Source organism: Zonotrichia albicollis, chromosome 11 (genome assembly GCF_047830755.1).
Source record: "Zonotrichia albicollis isolate bZonAlb1 chromosome 11, bZonAlb1.hap1, whole genome shotgun sequence".
Taxonomy (NCBI): domain Eukaryota; kingdom Metazoa; phylum Chordata; class Aves; order Passeriformes; family Passerellidae; genus Zonotrichia; species Zonotrichia albicollis.
Genome location: NC_133829.1, coordinates 23,113,721 through 23,133,988, shown reverse-complemented (window position 1 = coordinate 23,133,988; position 20,268 = coordinate 23,113,721). Strand labels below are relative to the sequence as shown.

Genomic DNA, 20,268 nt, shown 5'->3' with positions numbered 1-20,268 from the left:
TGCAGCTATCCAAATTTCTGCAGGGAATCTTACAGGGAGCATGGAGCTTGGGCAAACATCTGTCCCACTGCAGCTTTGGACTGTTCCAAAGGGGCCTCCTTTGGGCTCGACATCTGCAGGTCATTGCAGAGCAGCGAGCTGCACGCCACTGCCAGAGCTCCAACAGTACAAAAGTGTGGCAGCCCAAGAATCAGCTCACGTCTCTTTGGGATGTTTTGAGATTTTCAGTTGCCAGAGAAATAGCAAGCAGGACCAGAGGAGCTTTGAGTCAAGACCTAAGCCAGCATCTCCATCACACAAAGGGAGGACAGCCTCCAAAGTGAGTCAGAGCAAAAGCCAGCATGCACCCGCGTGCTCCAGAAGTGACTTCAGCCTAAAATACTCCTGGAAATTTATTAGCTTTGCTTCTTTTTCCCCCTAAATGACATTGAAGAAGTGAGACTTTTCAGAACCAGCTACGATGCCACCTAGAAGAAGCAGACTTGCTTTCAGGCAAAGCTTTTGGGACCAAAGGGCATGTTTGCTTGGATTCCTTGGATGTCGCTTGGCTTGGCGCATTTTCTGAGTTCCCCTGGGATGCCTTGAGCACTGCCTTATGGACTGGGAGGACATGTTCTGCTGCTTTATGAGTGAGGAGAACTTGCCAGGCTTTTCTTTGGCATCAGCTGTACAGAAGGTTGGCTTGCTGGGCACAAGAAAGCCACAGAGCAGCTGCTATTGCAAGGTCAAGGCAGCGGTGCCACGTCACAGTGCTGGCAGCACAGCGTTGCCCCGGTGTGCGCAAGGCCTGCTTGTCCAGAGCGGCTCTTGAGCTTGCTCCCTGCAGGAGGATCCTTGTGCTCAAGGAGTTCTCAGCAGACGGCCTGCACCCCCAGAGGAGTCTGGGCTTTCCCTTGGGTGGCATTCAGTGTGCAAACCCGCACAGCGCTGCCAAAATGAGCAGGCAGGTCTGTGCTGTGGTTTGCATGGTCTTTTCTGTTGTCTATTCTGGCTACTACCTGACCCAGTTGACTCGTAAGTAAAGGTTTCTCATGGGGCTGGCATCACCTGGCTTTTGCTTCACTCTGCTCTTTATGCCACACCAGTGGCGCAGTTTATTTGCGAACAAAATGGCCATGAACATGCTTTGGTCAATGTCCTGACAGCAGCATCAGCTAAAAAAGGGGCATCTGTATACAGGGTGGCGGGTGCAGAGTATTTGCCATGCAACCTGCAGCGGTTGCCTTCCCTCCCCTAGAGAGTGCGCGGCAGCGGAATCTGTCATTTCCTCCACTTGCTGCTTCAAGCAAGAGAAGCTGCAAATTGCAGACTCTGCAGGGAGATCCTCAGAAGTACTTCTAGCAACTCAGTGGTTCTCTCCAGGAGCGAAGGAAAGCACCTTTCGCTCCAAATTCTGCCCCTTAGAGGCCTTGGCTGTGTGATTTGACCCTTTGATGGTGTGCCAAGACTGTGATTCCCTTGGCCATGCAGCACGAAGTCCAGTGCAGGGAGGGTTTGCTGCTGAGCCCAGCAACTGTTCCTGGGCTGCTTCAGCAGGGAGCTGCCCCAGGGAAGGGGCCCTTTGTGGAAGCTTTGCTGGGCTATCATCTTCAGCCAAGGGATGGGAATTAGGGCATGCCATTTAAAGGAATATCTATCTAAAATGCAGGAACGAGAAGAGGAAAATGCTGCTTGAGCTGCTGGGCACAACAGAAGCTCAGAGTGTTGAAGAGCAAGGGGCATTTCCACCACCCTGTTTCTATTTCTCTCTTGGCAAAAGAGGCCCAAATGTAGACAGAGCCTACTATAGCGTCCTTGTTTTTCTCTTGCTTGCTGTGGGAAAGAGCTGTTGCTCCTGCAGGCATGCTGGGAAAGGGAAATGCTCTTTGTTGGGACTGCCTCGTGCTGTGCGAGTGGCCAGCACAGGCACTTTTCTGAGGGCCTCTTGTTCCTTTTGCCTTGCTTGCTGCAGGTCACCTGACACGCGGATGGAGGTAAGCCTGTCCTTTGGTGAGTGGCAAAAGAAGCTGTGATGTTGCAGGCGTGTGAGAATTGTGCGGCAATTCTGCCAGCTTGGCCTGTTGCAGTCGAGTGTGGAGTGCCAGCGTGGGAGGCTGAAAGAAAGGCCAACTGCCCAGTGGCATCAGCAGCAGCAAAGGGAGCACTGGCTGTTTGCTGATTTCCAGGGAAGAGCCTTTCAAGAGACAAAAGGCAAATGGGACAGCTCCAAGCCGTCTTGCTGCTTCTAGGCAGCAGGGAAGCTCAAATGCACAGCAAGATGGAGTAGCACCTCATTCAGCCAACTTCCTCGGGTTTTCATACCTCAGAGTGCCATTTGTATCAAAGTCTATGATTTGCCCTTCTTCTAGGTCCTTTCCCAACTCAACAGAAAGCAGCTCCTAAGGGACTGGCTTTTGCCCATCTCTCTCACTTCTGTCTGTCTGCAGGGCTCAACAGCAGGGTCAGCAGCTCCTCTGGCTGCCTCTGCCATTGAGGAAGAGGCTGAAGAGGAGCAAAGGAACATCAAGCCTCCAGCTGCTGTCCCTCCACAGCCTGAACGTGCAGAGCCAGTAAGTGGCAGCTGAGCTTGGCACTGCCTTTGGTGCAGGGCCAGGCTTCCAGTTTTGGAGCAGCCCTTGTTGCTAGTGGCTGAAGATGCTGGTGGCTCTGTGCCTGCTGTGATGTAGTGCTGCTTCAGGACAGCCAGGCAGCCCTGGCCAATGGGTTCTGAAGTTGGACATTTAAGCTGGGATGCTGAGAGGGCCCGAGAATATCTCTTGGCATCACACAGGAGGCAGCATTCAATGATTCTCAGTGTAGGAGTCAGCCCCTTGTGCCCATTGTCAGTGCAGGCTGCCTGTGGTCAGCGGATGGAGCGGCCCAAAGATGCAGTTGACAGCCTTGCAGGGGACCTGGAAGACACTGGCCCCTGGAAGGGACCTGCCCTCTCCATGGACTAATTAGCTTCAGGCTGTGCTTCACTTCCAGCCACTCAGAGCAGAGTTTGGAGCGGAGAATCCTTGGCAGCCCTACATTGTAAAGGGCGGGTGGGTCTGGGCAGGGCTGGAAGACATCTCCCAAGGGCCGCTCCCTGAAGGCTGCCATGGAGAGGGGAAATCCATGAAACACATCAGAGAAGGGACATGCTGCGGGCTTCTGAGCAGACCATTGCATGCCAGCTCCGGGCTGATTTCATTGGCCAGGGAAAGACAGGGGGAAGAAAGCATCGAGGCTCTGGGGCCCTGCTCTGATCTCTTTCTGGATCTTGGCAGCTCCACGGCTACCTTGTTGCCAGTGTCTTGCAGAAAAGCTGCAACATGAAGCATGGAGGTGGCCTTGAGGAGCTGGATCCAAGCAGCCTTTGGGCTTTTCCCAGAGTTGCCTTTGAGAAGGGCACACGGGAAACGCCCCAGCTGGAGAGGCCTGGCGGTGGCTGACAGCACCTTGCCAAGGCCTTGCTTTTGCCGTGCGCTTCGCTGGGCATGTGTGCCAGCCACCCTTCTGACGGGCAATCCTTCCTTGTCCCAGCTCAACACAGGCTCTGCAATTCAACCTGGTGCCGCTGGAGCAGCGTGGCCTGCAGCAGCCAGCTCTCCCCCTGCTGCTGGCACTGCCTGCAGCAGCGCAGCCCAGCAACCTGAGATGAGGCAGGAGCAGGGCCTGAAGGCACTGAGTAAGTCGGATGCATGTCTTGTCTGCCAGAGCAGTGTGTTGTGTGTGTGTCTGGCTGTAGGCTGCGCCAGAAGCTGCCCCTCGGTCTCAGAGGAATTTAGGCCTCTCTGCAGAACCTGTTGTTGTGCTTTGAGGCAGCACGGCAGCGCTCAAGAAGTTCCTGCTGCCTGTAAGGGCGGCTGGGCCTGGCTTGGCTCTGCATGGGCTGCCTTCTCTGCCAAAGATAAAAGCAGAGATTGTTTCTGCTTGAGCAGAAGGCTGGCACCTAGCAAGTGACTAGGCCCCAGGGAGCTCTCTGGCCCCAGCTGGTTTTGGGCTCCTGTTCTTACTCCTCCTCTGGCTCAGACACTTTGTGCCCCTGGCAGCGGACCTGCCAGTGATGGTGGGTGTGACTGCAGAGGCTGCAAAGGCCCTTGGTTACCTCTTAGGGCCCCCTTCTTAAGGGCTCCTCATTTTGGCTTATGGCATGGGATGGTGCACTTGAAAGAAATCAAGGCCTTCTTGGGAAGGCCACCTGATGAAAGGTGGGGAAGATGGCCCTCCCACTTGCTGGTCTCAGCAGCTGTAAGCCAAGGGACCGGAAAGGGCCCAGAGTTGCTGGCAGCGGGGCTGCCTTTGGGAGGCTCTGGGCAGCGGCGTCTCTGTGTGCGAGTGAGCGCCCTGCACTGCTTCTGTCTTTCAGGGAGCATTGTGAGTGTGGGCCAGCCAATGAGCAAATACACGGCATTTGAAGAACTGGGACGAGGGTAAGCGTGGCGTCGGCTCCTTTTTCAAAAGTGTGGGCCAGGTCTTTGGCTGGTGCAATATCAAGCGTGAAGTCAGGCAAGATCCAAACATGGTCAGGCTCTGGCTTGACCTCCTGTCGTTTGCCTGGACTGCTCGGTCAGAGCAATCCGAAGGCCTGATCAAAGACAAGTTGATGCTGGCATTGTCTTGCTTGCAGCAATGAGGAGCAGGAGCTGGGAAACCCCCTGCCCCTGTAGCTTTCTGGCCTGAAAGAGCACCTTGCCATTCAAGAAATGTCAGATTCTCAAGGACAGTCTTCTGATTCTAATTGTTCTCACTTTTTTGACACACACGTGCATGCACACCCGCACAAGGAGGAGAGTTTCCCTTAGGTTTGGAAATGACCTGGCTGGGCATGTGCCTTGGAGGTTTCCAGCGGCTCTTGGTCTTCATGCTGCATCTTAGTGTTCCCTTGGACAGGCTGCCCCGCACGGCAGAGGGCTCGCGGGCTGATGTGCTGTTGGCCGAAGAGACGCCGCAGCCAGGCATTTTCTAAGGAAGGCATGGAGGCAGCCTGGGGAGATCTGCTGCCTAGGCTTGATTCCAGTGCCAAGGGCTAAAGGGCTCTTTCTGCTGCTTTTGTCTTTCCAGGGGGTTTGGAGCTGTTTATAAAGCCCTTGACACCAGCAGCGGACAACAGGTAAAGTGCCAACACCCCTGAGCCCAGAGCCTGCAGACTCTCCCTGCTGGTTTTGTGATGAGGCCTCCAAACCCCATCCTGGGAGATTTTTGGGTCCCCTCCAAGGTCTGTGAAAATGGAAAAATAGTGATCAAAGTTATTTTCTCCTAAATCTTGCAGTGACAGAAAAAGGGTCAGTATCTCTAAATTGAATGAGGGTGGATTTACATTTGTTAGAAGGAGGAAATATTTTACCATTATAAGAGTGGCACAAAACTGCAGCTGTTTCTCCAGAGAAGTGGATTCCCCATCCCAGGAATTGTCCAAGATCAGGAAAATTTGTGCAGCCTGACCCAGTGAAACCCTCTCATCCACAAAGACAGAATTCCTGTAGTGTGGGTTCTCTGATGTGCTGGGTGCCCTCACAACGCTTCTGGCCAGAATGTCTGCTGAGGGCAGCCAGGCTGCTGCAGGGGCAGTGACCTCACAGCCATCACCATGGCAGCCCTGTCCCCTGGGCCTGGCTCTGCCCTTTCCTCTGCCCCTGCCTTGGCTCTGCTGGCATGAAGAGTTTTGTCATTAATATCTTGTCCCCAAGGTGCTGGGGCCAATGGCTTCCCAGTCAGGCTCCTGGAGCAGAAGTGGCTTTTCAGAGCCCAGCCGGGAATGAGCCCTGAGGCAGCAGCTCTGCAGTGGTGGCCACCAGGCCGGGCTGCCAAGGGAGGCTTCTGGCCATGGCCTGCAAGCAGCTGCTGCTGCCAAGGTGCCTTTGGTGCCTCAGGCTCTCCCTGGCCCAGCTCCCAGCACGGCACTCTGCCCTTGTGCCCGAGCCCTTCCCTGTGCTGGGGCTTGCCTGGGGCTTTTCCTGCAGCGGGACCTGCCCTGCTCATGGCACAGGAAAGGCAGTTCCTGCTGGAGCAGGAGGCTCTGCCTGCAATGGGCTCCAACAACCCCAGCAGGACCCTGTTGACTTCAAAACTGCTTCCTAGAGCACTATATTCTAATAATTGTTATAGCTCCTGAACTGTGGAGTAAATAACTGTGCTAGTGATCTTTCCATCTGATCATGATCAGGATAAGCCAGAGACATATTTAAGTAAATTAATCTGGTATTCTATCATTAATCCTGTGGGACAAATTGTGTTAAAGTTGAATTACACCTGTTAAATCTTTTACACCTTTGACAAATTCTGTGGCTGGGATTGGATTCAGCCACTCCCAGTCTCCTCTCTTTGAAGGAATTTTAGAAGTCTAGGGGCCCTGCAGGGGTTTGAGGAACCATGGTGGCTGTTGGGTGTCATTTCTCCACCTTGTGATTTAGCAGGAGTTTTTCCAATAAAGAAATGAAGCTTTTGCCTGAAGCTCCCACTGTGCCCATGACAGGAACCCCTGTGAGTGTCTGGGACATCCCAGCTCTTTGGCAGCCTGGGGACTCCTGGGGTGTCACCGTGGAGCCCCCGTGAGTGTCTGTGACAGATCGGTGCCTTTGCAGCCCAAGGTACCCTGGTATGTCACCATGGAATGGTTGTGACTGCCTCTGACCACAGGGCTCTTTAGCATCCGAGAAAGCCCTGGGAGGTGTCCATGGAGCCCCTGTCTGTGCCTGTGACATTCCAGCTCTGGAACAGCCTGGAGACTCTTGGAAAGTCCCCATGGAACCCCTCTGAGGGCCTGTGACAAATCTGATCCTTAGCAGGCAACCATCACCATCCCCCTGTTGCTATGGTCAGTTTCCATGGCAACCATCACCACCCCCCTGTTGCTATGGGCAGTCCCTCGGAAGCTCCATGGATACCCCATGCCAGGGGTGGTTCCCATGGACACCAGCTCAGGCCTGCAGCCAGAGCCCGTTGCCATGGCAACCATCGGCAGCCCCATCCCCAGGCTCATGGGATCCCAGAACCACAGAATTGGCTGAGCTGGGAGGGACCCATCAGGATCCTCCAGTCCGGCTGCTGGCCCTGCACAGGACACCCCAACAGTGCCAGCCTGCGCCTGGCAGCACTGTCCAAATGCTGCTGCAGCTCAGAGAGCCCTGGAGCTGGGACCCTTCCCTGGGGAGCCTGGGCAGGGCCCCAGCAGCCTCTGGGCAAAAACCTTTTCCTGACATCCAACCTGAGCCTGCCCCAACTCAGCTGCAGCCGTTCCCTCCACTCCTGTCCCTGGGCACCAGAGGGAAGAGGTTCCCACAGCCCCAGCCAAGGACCCGCTCCCAAGGCTGTTGCCATGGCCACCAGGGCTGGGACCAGCTGGGATGCTCGGTTTCCACGGGCTGGGGTTCAGGAATGGGATTCCCCAATTTCCTGCTCCTGCTTAAACCGCGCTGCCCTTGCTGCCCTCCCGCTTCCCATGGAAAGCACAAAAGGCAAAGATCCCAGGCTGGGATAAGAGCAATTTATTGGGAACAGAAACGAGATAAGGAACGAATGGAACAGAAACAATATTGATAACAGAAGGGAAAAATAAATCTTTGACAGGGAAAACTACTACACAACTTACTGAGTCTTCCTGGCCACAATTTCCCCTGCCTGGAAAGGACATCCTTCTCCTTTGGGAGTGAGGGAGAGAGTACCTTCCCTGCCCCTGGCAATGACCAGAGGTGGGAGTGAATGGATTGACACATCCATGGCCAGACCCTCATGTTCCTCAATCCCATATCATGTCATCGGCAGGGGCAGGAAAAGGGACAGGTGTCTTCACAGCATGGATCATGGGGAACATGGATCCTCAGGACTCTTCCCAGTGTGGGCCCTCTAACTGGGGATGAAGCTGGAGCGGTGCCTGCAGCTGGGGCATTTGCAGGGGTTCCCTTACCAGTGCCTCCGTTGGTGTCTGGTCAAGTGACAGCTACTGCTGAAGCTCTTCCCACACTGGGGACACTCGTAGGGCCTCTCCCCAGTGTGGATGCGCCGGTGCCTGATGAGGTGGGAGACACAGTTGAAGCCCTTCCCACAGTCAGGGCAGTGGAAGGGCCTCTCCTCTGTGTGAATCTGCTGGTGGCAGAGGAGATCGGAGCTGATCCGAAACTTCTTCTGACGCTGGAGACACTCGTAGGGCCTCTCCCCAGTGTGGATGCGTTGGTTGATGGCGAGGGTGGAGCTGTAGCTGAAGCCCTTCCCACATTCCCCACACTCGTAGGGCCATTCCCCAGTATGGATCATCTGGTGGCTGATCAGGGTGCTGCTCTGCCTGAAGCTCTTCCCACACTCCAAGCACTTGTAGGGTTTTTCCCCATCATGAAGCTGCCCATGAGCCATCAGCTCTGAGCTCTGACTGAAGCTCTGTCCACCATCCTGGCTCAGGGTGGGTCTTTCCTCCTCAGAGCACACTGGGCTGGGTTTGCAGCCCCTCCTCCTGTGGGATCTCTGGGGATTTTCCTCCCCAGTGGAATTCTGCACTGTGGAATCACTCAAAACGGCCTCTTCCACGAGGTTCTGCCACGGGGATTTGTCCTCCCTGGTCTCCATTATCAGTTTCTTGTCTGGGGGAGGAAGGACAAGGAGAGGATGGGATTTGCCTCCATGCCAGAGGGAAGGGGAAGGAGATCCTCCAGTGCATCCCTGTCAGGATGGCATTGGCAGCACGGTTGTCCTGCAGCTGGGGGCCATGATGGGCTGGGAGATGGAGCAGGAGAGAGGGGGAAAGGGGCACTGACTTGCTCCTCACGTGCCTGAGTTTTCCACGGCATTGTCTCAGTTTGAAAGACAGATGTCTGCTAAGGAAGGCAGGAGACTCTCTTGAAATGGAAAATGTAAAACCCCTCCCTCTGAATTATTATAATTTTGAAATTAAGGTGCTTTTAGACAAAGATATGGCAATTGGAATAACAGTTCTAAACTAGGAAAATTAAAAATACAAATGCAATAGTACAAAAAAAAAACCCACTGACAGGGCCAGAATATGACCTGACACTCTGTTGGTCAGGGTATTGGTAGCAGTCCCATTGAGTGATGGCTGCAGTGCTCCTGCATTGACAGGTGTGGTTCTGTTGGATCAGTGATCTTGTAGAAGGGTCTAGTTTTCCTCTGAAGGTCCAGTGGCAGTGTAGATGGGCCTGGTCTTCCTGGTCTTGGAATCCAGTGGATAAGAAAGCTGCTCCTCTGGGAATCCAGTAAGAAAAGGCTCCCTGTGGTGTTTGAAATCTCAGAGTATATCCAGTTAGGAGTGCTTGGCTCCTCCCTCTGGCTCTGGGAGGAGCCTCTCACAATGGGATGATGTAATTTTATCAGTCATGCAGTGACACTCAAGGACACTAAATATTTCCTCACCCAAGCAGCTGCTTCCGCCCTAGTCTTATTCTCCAACATAACCAACACATGGTACACTGGACAATGAGACATCACCCAACTTTCCCACCCAACATCCTGCCTAATTCTTACCTCAGCAATCGCAATAAAACTAGGACTAGTGCCATTCCACTTCTGATTCCCGGAAGTACTCCAAGGCTCTCCTCTCACTACCGGCCTCCTCCTATCCACCCTTATAAAACTTCCCCCAATCACACTACTCTACATGACCTCTCCCTCACTCAAGAAGGTATCTCCCCAAATGGAAGACTGATTGTGGAAGAGATGAAGAAAACTGCCCAATTGAGAGAAAATAACTGATCCACAGATAGGAATAGGACACACACACTCATTTCCAGTCTAAGACAGTGGCTCAAGTGTTGGTGTCATAGATAGAATTTTGGATTCATTGATCTCAGGGCAACTTTTACAGCTCCTGGCCTGCTGGAACCTGATGGGCTCCATCTCTCTGCTAAGGACAGAAGGTTTTTAGCTCATGAACTGGCAGAACTTTTTGAGAGAGCTTTAAACTACTTTTGAAGGGGGAAGGGGATGCGGCTGGGCTGTCTGGAAGCAGGCCCAAGAGTAGTAAGCCTGAGTTAGAGATGAAATCAGCAGCCCAGCTAAGGTGCACCTATACCAGTGCATGCAGCATGGGTAACAAACAAGAAGAGCTGGAGGCCATGGTCCAACAGCAGAGCTGTGATGTAATCGCCATCAAGGAAACATGGTGGGATGACTCACAGGTCTGGAGTGCTGCACTGGATGGCTACAAGCTCTTCAGGAGAGACAGGAAAGGGAGAAGAGGTGGAGGGATGGCCCTTTATATTAGGGAGGCTTTGAACACCATAGGTATTGAAACTAATGATGATGAAGTTGAATTCCTATGGGTGAGAATTAAGGGGAAGGCCAACAAGGCTGACATCCTACTGGGAGTCTGTTATCGACCACCAAACCAGGAAAAAGAGGTGGACAATTCATTCTATAAGCAGCTACAGAATGCTTCAGGTTCATCAGCTCTTGTTCTTGTAGGTGATTTCAACCTGCTGGACATCTGCTGGGAGCTCAATGCCACTGAAAAAAGGCAACCCAGGAAATTTTTAGAGTTTGTGGAGGATAACTTTTTGCCATAGCTGGTGAGTGAGCCCAGCAGGGGAGGGACAGTGTTAGATCTGTTGTTTGTAAAAAGAGATGGTCTGGTGGGAGATGTGGTGGTTGGAGGCTGCCTGGGGAACAGTGATCATGAAATTATAGAGTTGTCAATATTTGGTGAAGTCAAGAGGAACATTAAGAAGACTTTTACACTGGACTTCTATAGGACAGATTCTGGCCTGTTTAGGAGACTTATTCAGAGAGTTCTTTGGGAAGTAGTCCTTAAAAACAAAGGAGTTCAGGAAAAGTGGACATGCTACAAAACAGAGATCTTGAGTGCACAGGAACTGACGTCCCTGTGTGCCAAAAGGTGAATCAACAAGACAAACATCCAGCCTGGATGGGCAAGGAGGTTTTGGAGGAACTCGGGAATAAAAAAAGGATGTATCATCTTTGGAAGGAGGGTCAGATCTCTCAGGAAGTATTTAAGAGGGCTGCTAGAGTATGTAGGAAAAAAATAGGGTGGCTAAAGCTCAGTTTGAGCTTAGAATGGTGACTTTTATAAGGGATAATAAAAAATGTTTTTATAAATATACTACTGGTAAAAGGAAGAGTAAGGCCAGCCTTTTTTCTCTGTTGGATGAGGGAGGGAATTTAGTAACTGCAGATGAGGAGAAGGCAGCGGTGCTTAACGCCTTGTTTGTCTCAGTCTTTAGGGGGAAGATGGCTCAGGACAGCTGTGCTCCTGGGCTGGTAGATGGGGTCAGGGAGCAGAATGGGCCCCCTGTTATCCAGGAGAAGGCAGTCAGAGAACTGCTGAGCTGCTTGGATATTCATAAATCCATGGGACCAGATGGGATCCACCCCAGAGTGATGAGGGAGCTGGCAGATGAGCTTGCCAAGCTGCTCTTCCATCATTTAGCAGCAGTCCTGGCTCACTGGTGAGGTTCCAGATTACTGGAAGCTGCTCAATGTGACACCCATTCACAACAGGGGTGGTAAGGAGGATCCTGGTAATTATAGGCCAGTCAGTCTGACCTCAGTACCCAGTGAGGTGAGGGAACAGTTTATAGTGAGTGTCATCACCCAGCACTTACAGGATGGCCGAGGGTATCAGATCCAGCCAGCAGGGGTTTAGGAGGGGAAGGTCGTGTTTGACCAACTTGGACTCTTTTTATGACCAGGTGACCCTCCTGGTGGATGCAGGAAAGGCTGTGGATGCGTCTATTTGGATTCCAGGAAGACCTTTGGCACTGTCTACCACAGCACACTCCTGGAAAAGCTGCAGCCCAGGGCTGGGACAGGAGCACTCTGTACTGGGCTCAGAACTGGCTGGATGGGCCCAGAGAGTGGTGGTGAACGGTGCTGTACCCAGTTGGCAGCCAGGCACCAGGGGTGTCCCTCAGGGCTCTGGGCTGGAGCCAGCTCTGTTCAATATTTTTATTGACCACATGGATTAGGGGATTGAGCCTTTCATTAGTAAATCTGCAGATGACACCAAGCTTGGAGTGTGTGTCCATCTGTTGGAAGGTAGGAGGGCTCTGCAGAGAGACCTGGAACAATTGGAGGGATAGGCAGAGTCAATAAGATGAAGTTTAATCAGTCCAAGTGTCCAGTCCTGCATTTTGGCCACAATAACCCCCTGCAGAGCTATAGGCTGGGGCCTGTGTGGCTGGACAGTGCCCACGCAGAAATGGCCCTGGGGGTACTGGTCAACAGCGGCTGAACATGAGCCAGCAGCGTGCCCTTGTGGCCAAGAAGGCCAAGGGCTCCTGGCCTGGATCAGGAATGGTGTGGCCAGCAGGAACAGGGAGGCCATTCTTCCCTTGCACTTGGAACTGGTGTACCTGGCATTCTTCCCCTGTACTGTATCTTGAGTGCTGTGTCCAGTTCTGGGCTCCCAATTTGGGAGGGACACTGAGGGGCTGGAGCATGTCCAGAGAAGGGCAACAAAGCTGGTGAGGGGTCTGGAGCACAAGTCCTGTGAGGAGTGGCTGAGGGAGCTGGGGTTTATTAGCCTGGAGAAAAGGAGACTCAGAGGTGACCTTATCCCTCTACAACTCCCTGAAAGGTGGTTGTAGCCATGTGGCGGTCGGTCTTTCTCCAGATAACAACTGACAGAACCAGAGGACAGAGTTTTAAGTTGTGCCAAAGGAAATTTAGGTTGGATATTAGGAAAAAGTTTTCGACACATAGGGTGATAAAGTATTAGATTGGTTTGCCTGGGGAGATGGTAGTCACCATTCCTGGATGTGTTAAAAAGATTGGATGTGGCACTGGGTGCCATGGTCTAGTTGAGCTGGTGTTGGGGCTGGGTTGGACTCGATGATCTTGAAGGTCTCTTCCAACCCAGTAATTCTGCGATTCTGTGACTCAATGATTGTAATGGGTCCCTCCCAGCTCAGCCCCTCCTGCAATTCTCACCCTTTGGCTCAGCCTTTGTGACCCCTTGAGGCACTGGCAGGGCTGATGGGGACAGAGCAGGAGTGGGGCAGCCCCAGCGTTCCCCTGTGTGTGACAGCCCCAGCATTCCCCTGTGTGTGACACCCCAGCGATGACAGCCCCAGTGTCCCCTGTGTGACAACCCAGCAGTGACAGCCCCAGCATTCCCCTGTGTGTGTGACACCCCAGCAGTGACAGCCCCAGCACTGCCCTGTGTGTCACACCCAAACAGTGACAGCCCCAGTGTTCCCCTGTCTGTGTGTGACACCCCAGCGGTGACAGCCCCAATGTCCCCTGTGTGACACCCAAAGAGTGACAGCCCCAGTGTTCCCCTGTCTGTGTGTGACACCCCAGCGGTGACAGCCCCAGCACTGCCCTGTGTGTCACACCCAAACAGTGACAGCCCCAGCGTTCCCCCTCTGCAGTTGCTCCAAGGGAAGCATCCAGAGCCGTGTCCAGTCCATGGAACTGAGCGGCCACTGCCCAACCCAGCCTGAGCTGATGTGGATTCTGTTATAAATGAGACTAGGCCAATATTCAAGCAGCAATCAAATTATTAATTAATATGGTAAAGTAGGAGCAATAAAGCACTGGGTACAGTGGGGGAAGTTTTCCCTAGGACAGCACACCGATTGTTGAGGCTTACAGGTATTTATAGGGGCACTCATCAGCTTTCTCAGCAGTTTCTATTCCAAATTTTTACTCATCAGCAGTTTCTATTCTCAATTTTTACAACACAATTCTATACCTATTGTGATTTAGTTTTTCTCAGGATGTATCCCAGGAAGGAGTATCCCCAGATGCTAGTGGTTCGATTTCTGAAAGAAGGAAGAAGTCTCCCTGACGGTGTGGTCCAGCTCTCCAGATGTGGGTCCACCTTTTCAATGCAAGGACTATAAACCTCATAACAGTGATGTCCAGCCCCGCTTGGTTGAAACTATTAATCCTTGAGTTGATGTTCATCCTCCTTTCACAAGCTGCTTTTCACTGTTTTTTTAAGGTGTGAGATAAGCATGTTTCCTTTTATATATTCTAAAGCTATAGTTTCAAAGATCCTTACTACAAGCAATATTCTAAATTATACTTCAAAAGGTTATTATTGCAAAACGCTTTCAGGCTTAACTACAAGCAGAAAGTTCCTGTCAAAAAGCAACATCCTTAAACCTTTAATTCAAATGCTCCTGTCCTGGGTTGACTATATGATGCTTTTATCCCCAATCGTCTCATTCTGTTTATGTTGAATAATAATAAGTTTTGTACCTTTAAGAGTGTTACAGAGAGTGAAGGGGGAGAGAGAAGAAGCGCGCAGTTTGTTTTCAGACACTCCTCCACATTCCTGCTCCTGACTGTGTTGTCTGCGGACAGACAGCGGGACAGAGAGCTCTTCTTTTGCTTTTTAGTTAGTGTTAGCTAGCTGAGGCAAAGAAGTTCCCTGGACTGTTTTTTCCCTTTTTCTTTGGACCTCTTGGAACTGCTCTGGACTGAACACCCAGGAGAGCACCGGCAGCTGCAGCTGTGGCCCACCGGGCCGGCCCTGGCCTGCGACAATTCCAGCACTGAGAGACTGATCAGAGACTGAGTGAGCTGCTGCTTGAACCTGGGGTTTTCTCAGTTTGTCATCTCTTTTAGAGTGGCAAGGGGTCTCATTGTTTTGATACTGTTTTGGTCGTATTGTTTAATAAACAGGGGGTTTTTTCCACCTTTCTCCAAGGAGGTATTTTTCTTTCCTCCCGGACCAGTTGAGGGGGGAGGGGCCGATTGGATCTGCTTTTCCCACCGGAGCTCCTTTGGGGGGATTCTTCCCCAAACTTGCTCTAAACCTGGACAGCTCCTAAATCAACTTAAGACTTATAAAGGTTAATTACGAACAAAGGATAGGCTCAAAGGCCTTATTCCGTGCTTTACTTTCCTCAGTAATTATTAGAATTGTCTATATAACTGTCCCATGGTCGGTTTCCACCCATATTACAATCACAAATACCACGATGCCTGTATGTACCTGACACGAAACACAGCTTTGTATTTCACAGGGGGCACAGGTATGGCTCCTGTGAGAAGCTGCTGGAAGCTTCCACTGTGTCTGGCACAGCCAATTCCTGGTGGCTTCAAAGATGGACCTGCTGCTGGCAAAGCCTGGGCCAGTTACAAATGGTGGCAATGCCTCTGTGATAAGAGATTGAAAAAGAAATCAAAATAGAGATTGTGGTGCAGTTTTAACTCCAGTCAGAGGAGAGCAGAGGGAGAACATGTGAGAAGAACAACTCTGCAGACATCAAGGTCAGTGCAGAAGGAGGGGCAGGAGGTGCTCCAGGCCCTGGAGACCCAGGCACCCTGCAGCAGAGCCATGGAGAGAGAGGCCCTGCTCCCAGGCTGGAGTAGCCTGTTCCTGGAGGAATGCACCCCCTGGAAGAGTGACCCATGCTGCAGCAGTTTGGGAAGGACTGTTGTCCCTGGCATGGACTCACACTGCAGCAGTTTGCAGAGAGCTGCTGCCCCTGAAATGGACTCACATGGGAGAAGCTCCTGCAGAACTGTCTCCCTTGGGAGGGACCCACGGTGCAGCAGGGGAACCACTCCTCTCCCTGCGCAGGGGCAGAAGCCATGGGTGATGAACTGGCCATAACCCCATTCCCTGTCTCTCTGCTCTGCTGGGGTAGGAGGTAGAGTTGGAAGGAGGGAGCTGGGGGGCTTATTTTATTTCCCCTTTTCCTGCTCTGACTTTGTTAGTAATAAATGAATTTCACATCTCTAAGCTAAGCCTGTTTTTCCCAGGACAGTATTTGATGAGTGATCTCATCATGGGTTGAGTCCTTATCTCAACCCATGAACCCTTTATTAAATTCTCTTTGTCCAGCTGCAGAGGGGAGTGAGTGAGCAGCCCACATGGGTGCCTGGCATTTGGCCTGGGTCAACCCACGACACCTTGGTACCACAGGGTCTCAATGGACCCTCGGCTCTATGGGGTCTCATTGGTTCCATCAGGCCCTGCAGGGCCACTTCATTCAACCAGGCCCCAAAGTTTCACAGTGGTCTCCAGGATTCCATGAGGCCCTGCAATGTCAAAATGGACCTTTGGATCCCTGGGGGCCCAGTGTCACAATGGGCTCTTTTGGTTCTACAGCTTCACCATGGCCCCTCGGTTCCATGTGTCCTGCACCGTCCCATGAATCCTTAGTTCCATGGGGTCCTGTAGGGTCACAATGGTCTCCTTGGTTTCATGGTGCCACACTTGCCATAATTTCCATGGTATCACAACTGCCCTTAGATCCCAAGAGGCCCCACAGTGTGACAATGGGCCCTTGCTTCCATGATGCCTTGTGGTGTCACAATGGTGCCCATGATTCCATCAGGCCCTGCAGTGTCACCGTGGACAGTTGGTTCAATGACACTCCACAATGTCAGCATGGCCCCTTGGTTCCACAGAGCCCCACTGTGTCACTGTGGTCTCCTTGGTTCCAAGGCTCAGAAGTGCCAGAATGACCCTTTGGTTCCATCAGGCCTTGAAGTTTCAAAATGGTCTCCATGGTTTCATGAGTACCCCCTGTGTCACAAGAGACTCTTGGTTCCCTGAAGTTCCTCAGTGCCACAATGGGCCCTTGGTTCCATGAGGTTTGGTAGAGTCACAATCGACTCCTTGGTTCCATGAAGCTTTGCTGTGTCACAATGCCCATGGTTCCATGAGTGTCCATGGTGTCACCACGGTCTCCTTGGATCCTCAGTATCACCATGGTCTCCTTGGTTCCATCCAAGCCTTGTAACAAGAGACAGGGAGCCATTTTGTGCCTTAGATGAAAGGCTGCAGAACTCATGGTTGTGAGGCTGCGTCACTGATGAGAAACAAAAACCACCTGAATCTGAATGCCAAATATCATCTCAAGTACCTTCAATCCCAGCCTGGACAGAGGTAGAAAATACAAACAGAAATTCCACAGTGAATCAAAAACAGGGACCATATTTTGAATGCAGGCAAAATGCATTCAAGTGCATTCGAATGCACTTGCTATGATGGGGAGGTGATAATCCCCTATTCCAAGAGTGAACTTAGGAAGGGCTGACTATTGAAGGAACTGCAGAGAACCACAATATAAGAAAGGAAGGTGGCACAGGCAATTCTGGAATAGGGACACCAGAAAGCAAGAGCAGGTGAAGCAGTGCAGTCGCCATCAAGAAGATCACGTTCACATGCAGTGGGCAGCAACCCCATCAGGCCGTGCCACCATCCCCTGGTACAAGGGGGGTCACGATGGTTCGTTTCACTGATCTCAGGGTGCAAAGACACACAGCAGGGGAATTTCAGTATTAACCAAAACAAATGCACCTTTTATTGAGTGCCCACAGCAGATCCAACACAAGGATTAGAAAGGAGATAAAGGATAGAGAGACAGAGAAAAGCAGGGGGGGAATAGCTGCCAACAGAGAGATGAAATCCTCGTGGTCCGGCCAATAGATCCGTCTGGTCACGTCAGGGAGAGTCTCAAAGCCTTTGGTTAACTCTTTTATAATCTACCGCCGGGAGGGAGCAGGACAGCACATGGAGGGAACAGTGGAGAATAAATCCATTTGGAACAGGTACAGACGGTCCAGTTCTGAACAGCACAAATCGGTGCCAGCAGTGAGCGGGGCCCGTTGTTTCAGGACTGGTTCCTATGGGAAACCTCCTGCTTTCCATGGCAGAGACATCCCGTTCCAGTCAGGCCAGCACCCCTGGGTTAGAATTTGAAGGGTCTCAGTCTCAGTCCATGGGGGGCCTTCAATGTCCGTCCTTGATGGTGGCTGTGAGGCAGATGAGGGATCTTGGACCATCTCTAACAGACTGACATCCCAAAACATAGTAGTATTTATGCATTTCCCCTTAAAAATATAAGTTTTGGAATTAGGAAAATTATAACTATTTTTCTTATTTATAATACTATTATTCTAAATTTGTAATAAGAAATTTTAATATTTATATCTAAAAATCCACAGCTTTTCAGCAAGCAAAAAATTTATTGGTCATTAGTTCTAAGTAACACAATTCCCAACATTAATTCATTGAGAAGTGTGGCTATTGATTTTTCCTTCTTTATGCTAATCAGTCCTATTTTAAATCCTTTTGTTATCTTTTTTATCATTTTCAAAGCCAGGATAAAAGGGGCCACTTTGGGGTCCGTGGAGGCATTTCTGGGGCACATTTGGGGCAGTTTGGGGTCTGGAGAAGGAATTCAGAGAGAACCTGAGGGTCTGGATGACACTTGGGTGAGCCGAGTGGGCACTTGGAGGGGCATTCAGGGATTCTGAGGGACAGTTCGGGGTCCGGGGCAGCACTTGGGAGTCCAGGGGGGCGCTTGGAGGTCAGGGAGGGGAATTTGGGGCCCTTTGGGGTCCGGGCGGGCCCTTGGGGGGCTCTGACGGGGCTCGCTGGAGCGCGGGACGTGATGGGAGTTGTAGGCGCGGGAGGGGGGTGTGTAATGCAGTTTAACGGGGCCGTGGAGCATCACGGGAGTTCGAGGCGCAGCTGCAATGGCCCTTAGAGAGGCGCGTGACGTGACGGGCGATGTAGTCCCGAGTGGAAAAGCATTGGACATGCGCCGCGGAGCATGATGGGAGCCGAAGTCCCGGAAGTGGCTCCAGCGCTTTGTTTGGGGGTCCGGGAAGGCACTTGGCGGACACTTCTGCATCCGAGCCGCGACTTGAGATCCTCGGGGGAACGTAAACGGTTCGGGAGGGCTTGGGGGGAGCTCCGGGAGCTCTAACCGGGCTCTTTAGGGCGGGGGCACGGCAGGAGTTTTAGGCGCGGGGCTGTGTTCTGAGGGGCTCTGGGCCGCGGGGGGGGAGAGGAGATGAATTCCCAGAAGTGGCTGTACCGGGCATCTGTGGGGTTGGGAGCACTCAGCGTATCCGGGGACGCTTTTGGGGGGTCCCGAATGGGCGCTGAGGGGGCACTGAAGGATCCTGGAGGGTCTGGGGGACACTTGAGGGACAAAGGGGTAGCGGATCCCGGTGGTTCTGTGGAGCGCAGGGCATGACGGGCGTTGTAGTCCCGGCTCCAGTGGGTCTCAATCAGGCTGCAGGGCATGACGGGAGTTGTGGCTACCGTAGGCACCGTTCCCGAGTCTCCGATCTCTGGCGCTGATTAGCTGCTCGCGGTGATGGGCGGGAGTCTCGGCAAATGGGATAGGGTAGAGGCGGGAACAGCCCATTCAACTTATCCAGTCCCTCCCAGTACAGCCCAGTTCATCCCCAGTGCAGACCAGTACAACCCCAGTACAGCCCTGTTTATCACAAGTAGAACCCAGTACCCCTCCAATCCCTCCCAGTACAGCCCAGTCCCTCCCTATACACCTGAGTTTATTCCCAGTCCCTCCCAGTTCATCCCAATGACATCCACAGGATGCCCCAGTGTCCCCAGCCTTCTCAGCAATGGCCCCACTGTCCCCAGTATGTCCCAGCATCCCCGAGGGTCACTCCCAGTATGTCCCAGTGTCTCCCACAGCATTCCCAGTGTTCCCCAGTATGTCCCAGTCCTCCCCAGTGTCACTCCCAGTATGTCCCAGTGTCTCCCACAGCGTTCCCAGTGTTCCCCAGTATGTCCCAGTCCTCCCCAGTGTTTCCAAGAACAGTTTCATTTCTCACGGTGGCCGTGACAGCCAAACCCAGCAGTGGGGTCAGTGCAGTGCCCATGGCCACAGCCCCTTGCAGGGGCCCAGTGCAGCTTGGGCTGATGATCCACCCTCACAGCTGGCCCAGGGCAGCTCTGCAGTGCCTTTGGTGGCACCTGGGGCTGGCACAAACCTGAGCAGTGTGTCTGTTTGCAGTGGGGAGCAGTTTGAGATTGCTGCAAAAAGTACAAAAAGGGAAAACCCCTCTCAGTTTGGGTGCAGCCAGCTCTGCAAGCACAGCAGGGCCCAGGGCAGTGAGGACAGACAAGATGGGGCTGGGCAGTGTGGAGCAAGGTTGTCCACACTGGGTCAGAGCTCCAGGCACAGCTTCTGTGAGCAGGCCAGAGCTGCTGAGGAGAGACCCTGGGTCAATATCAATCACAGAATGCTGCAATCACCTCTGCTCTAAGGAGAAATTTAATCAAAGACACCCTTTAAAAAAGGAATGTATATTTTATTACTGCTCTTTGAAATCTTTCTCCATAACTGGACTAGGAAAACTTTAATGACACTCTCAGGGCTTTGCTGTTGTTTACATCAGACTCAGTCTTTGAGAGTCAATAACACAAAGTTAAATTTAAACTCCAAATTTTCTTGAAGTTTTAATGGCTCCCCCTGAGGGACACCACTGGGAAAGTGTCCCCAGGTTCCAGTTAGAGCAGAACACTGGAGGCAGTGATGACAGCTGGGGACAAGCAAGGCAAAGGTGTCTCTGGTGCTGAGCAAAGCTGGATGTGTTTCAGGAATGCAAAGG

General features: G+C 52.3%; 1 protein-coding gene across 1 annotated transcript in view; it reads right to left on the bottom strand.

Moving 5' to 3' along the window:
• Window positions 1-7,866: 7,866 nt before the first annotated feature.
• Window positions 7,867-20,268, bottom strand: part of LOC141730627 (uncharacterized) — a 32,509-nt gene continuing 20,107 nt past the window's right edge. The window contains exon 3 of the mRNA XM_074549774.1: window positions 7,867-8,335. Within this exon, the coding sequence (XP_074405875.1) occupies window positions 7,867-8,335 (469 nt within the window). The remainder of the gene's footprint in view (window positions 8,336-20,268) is intronic.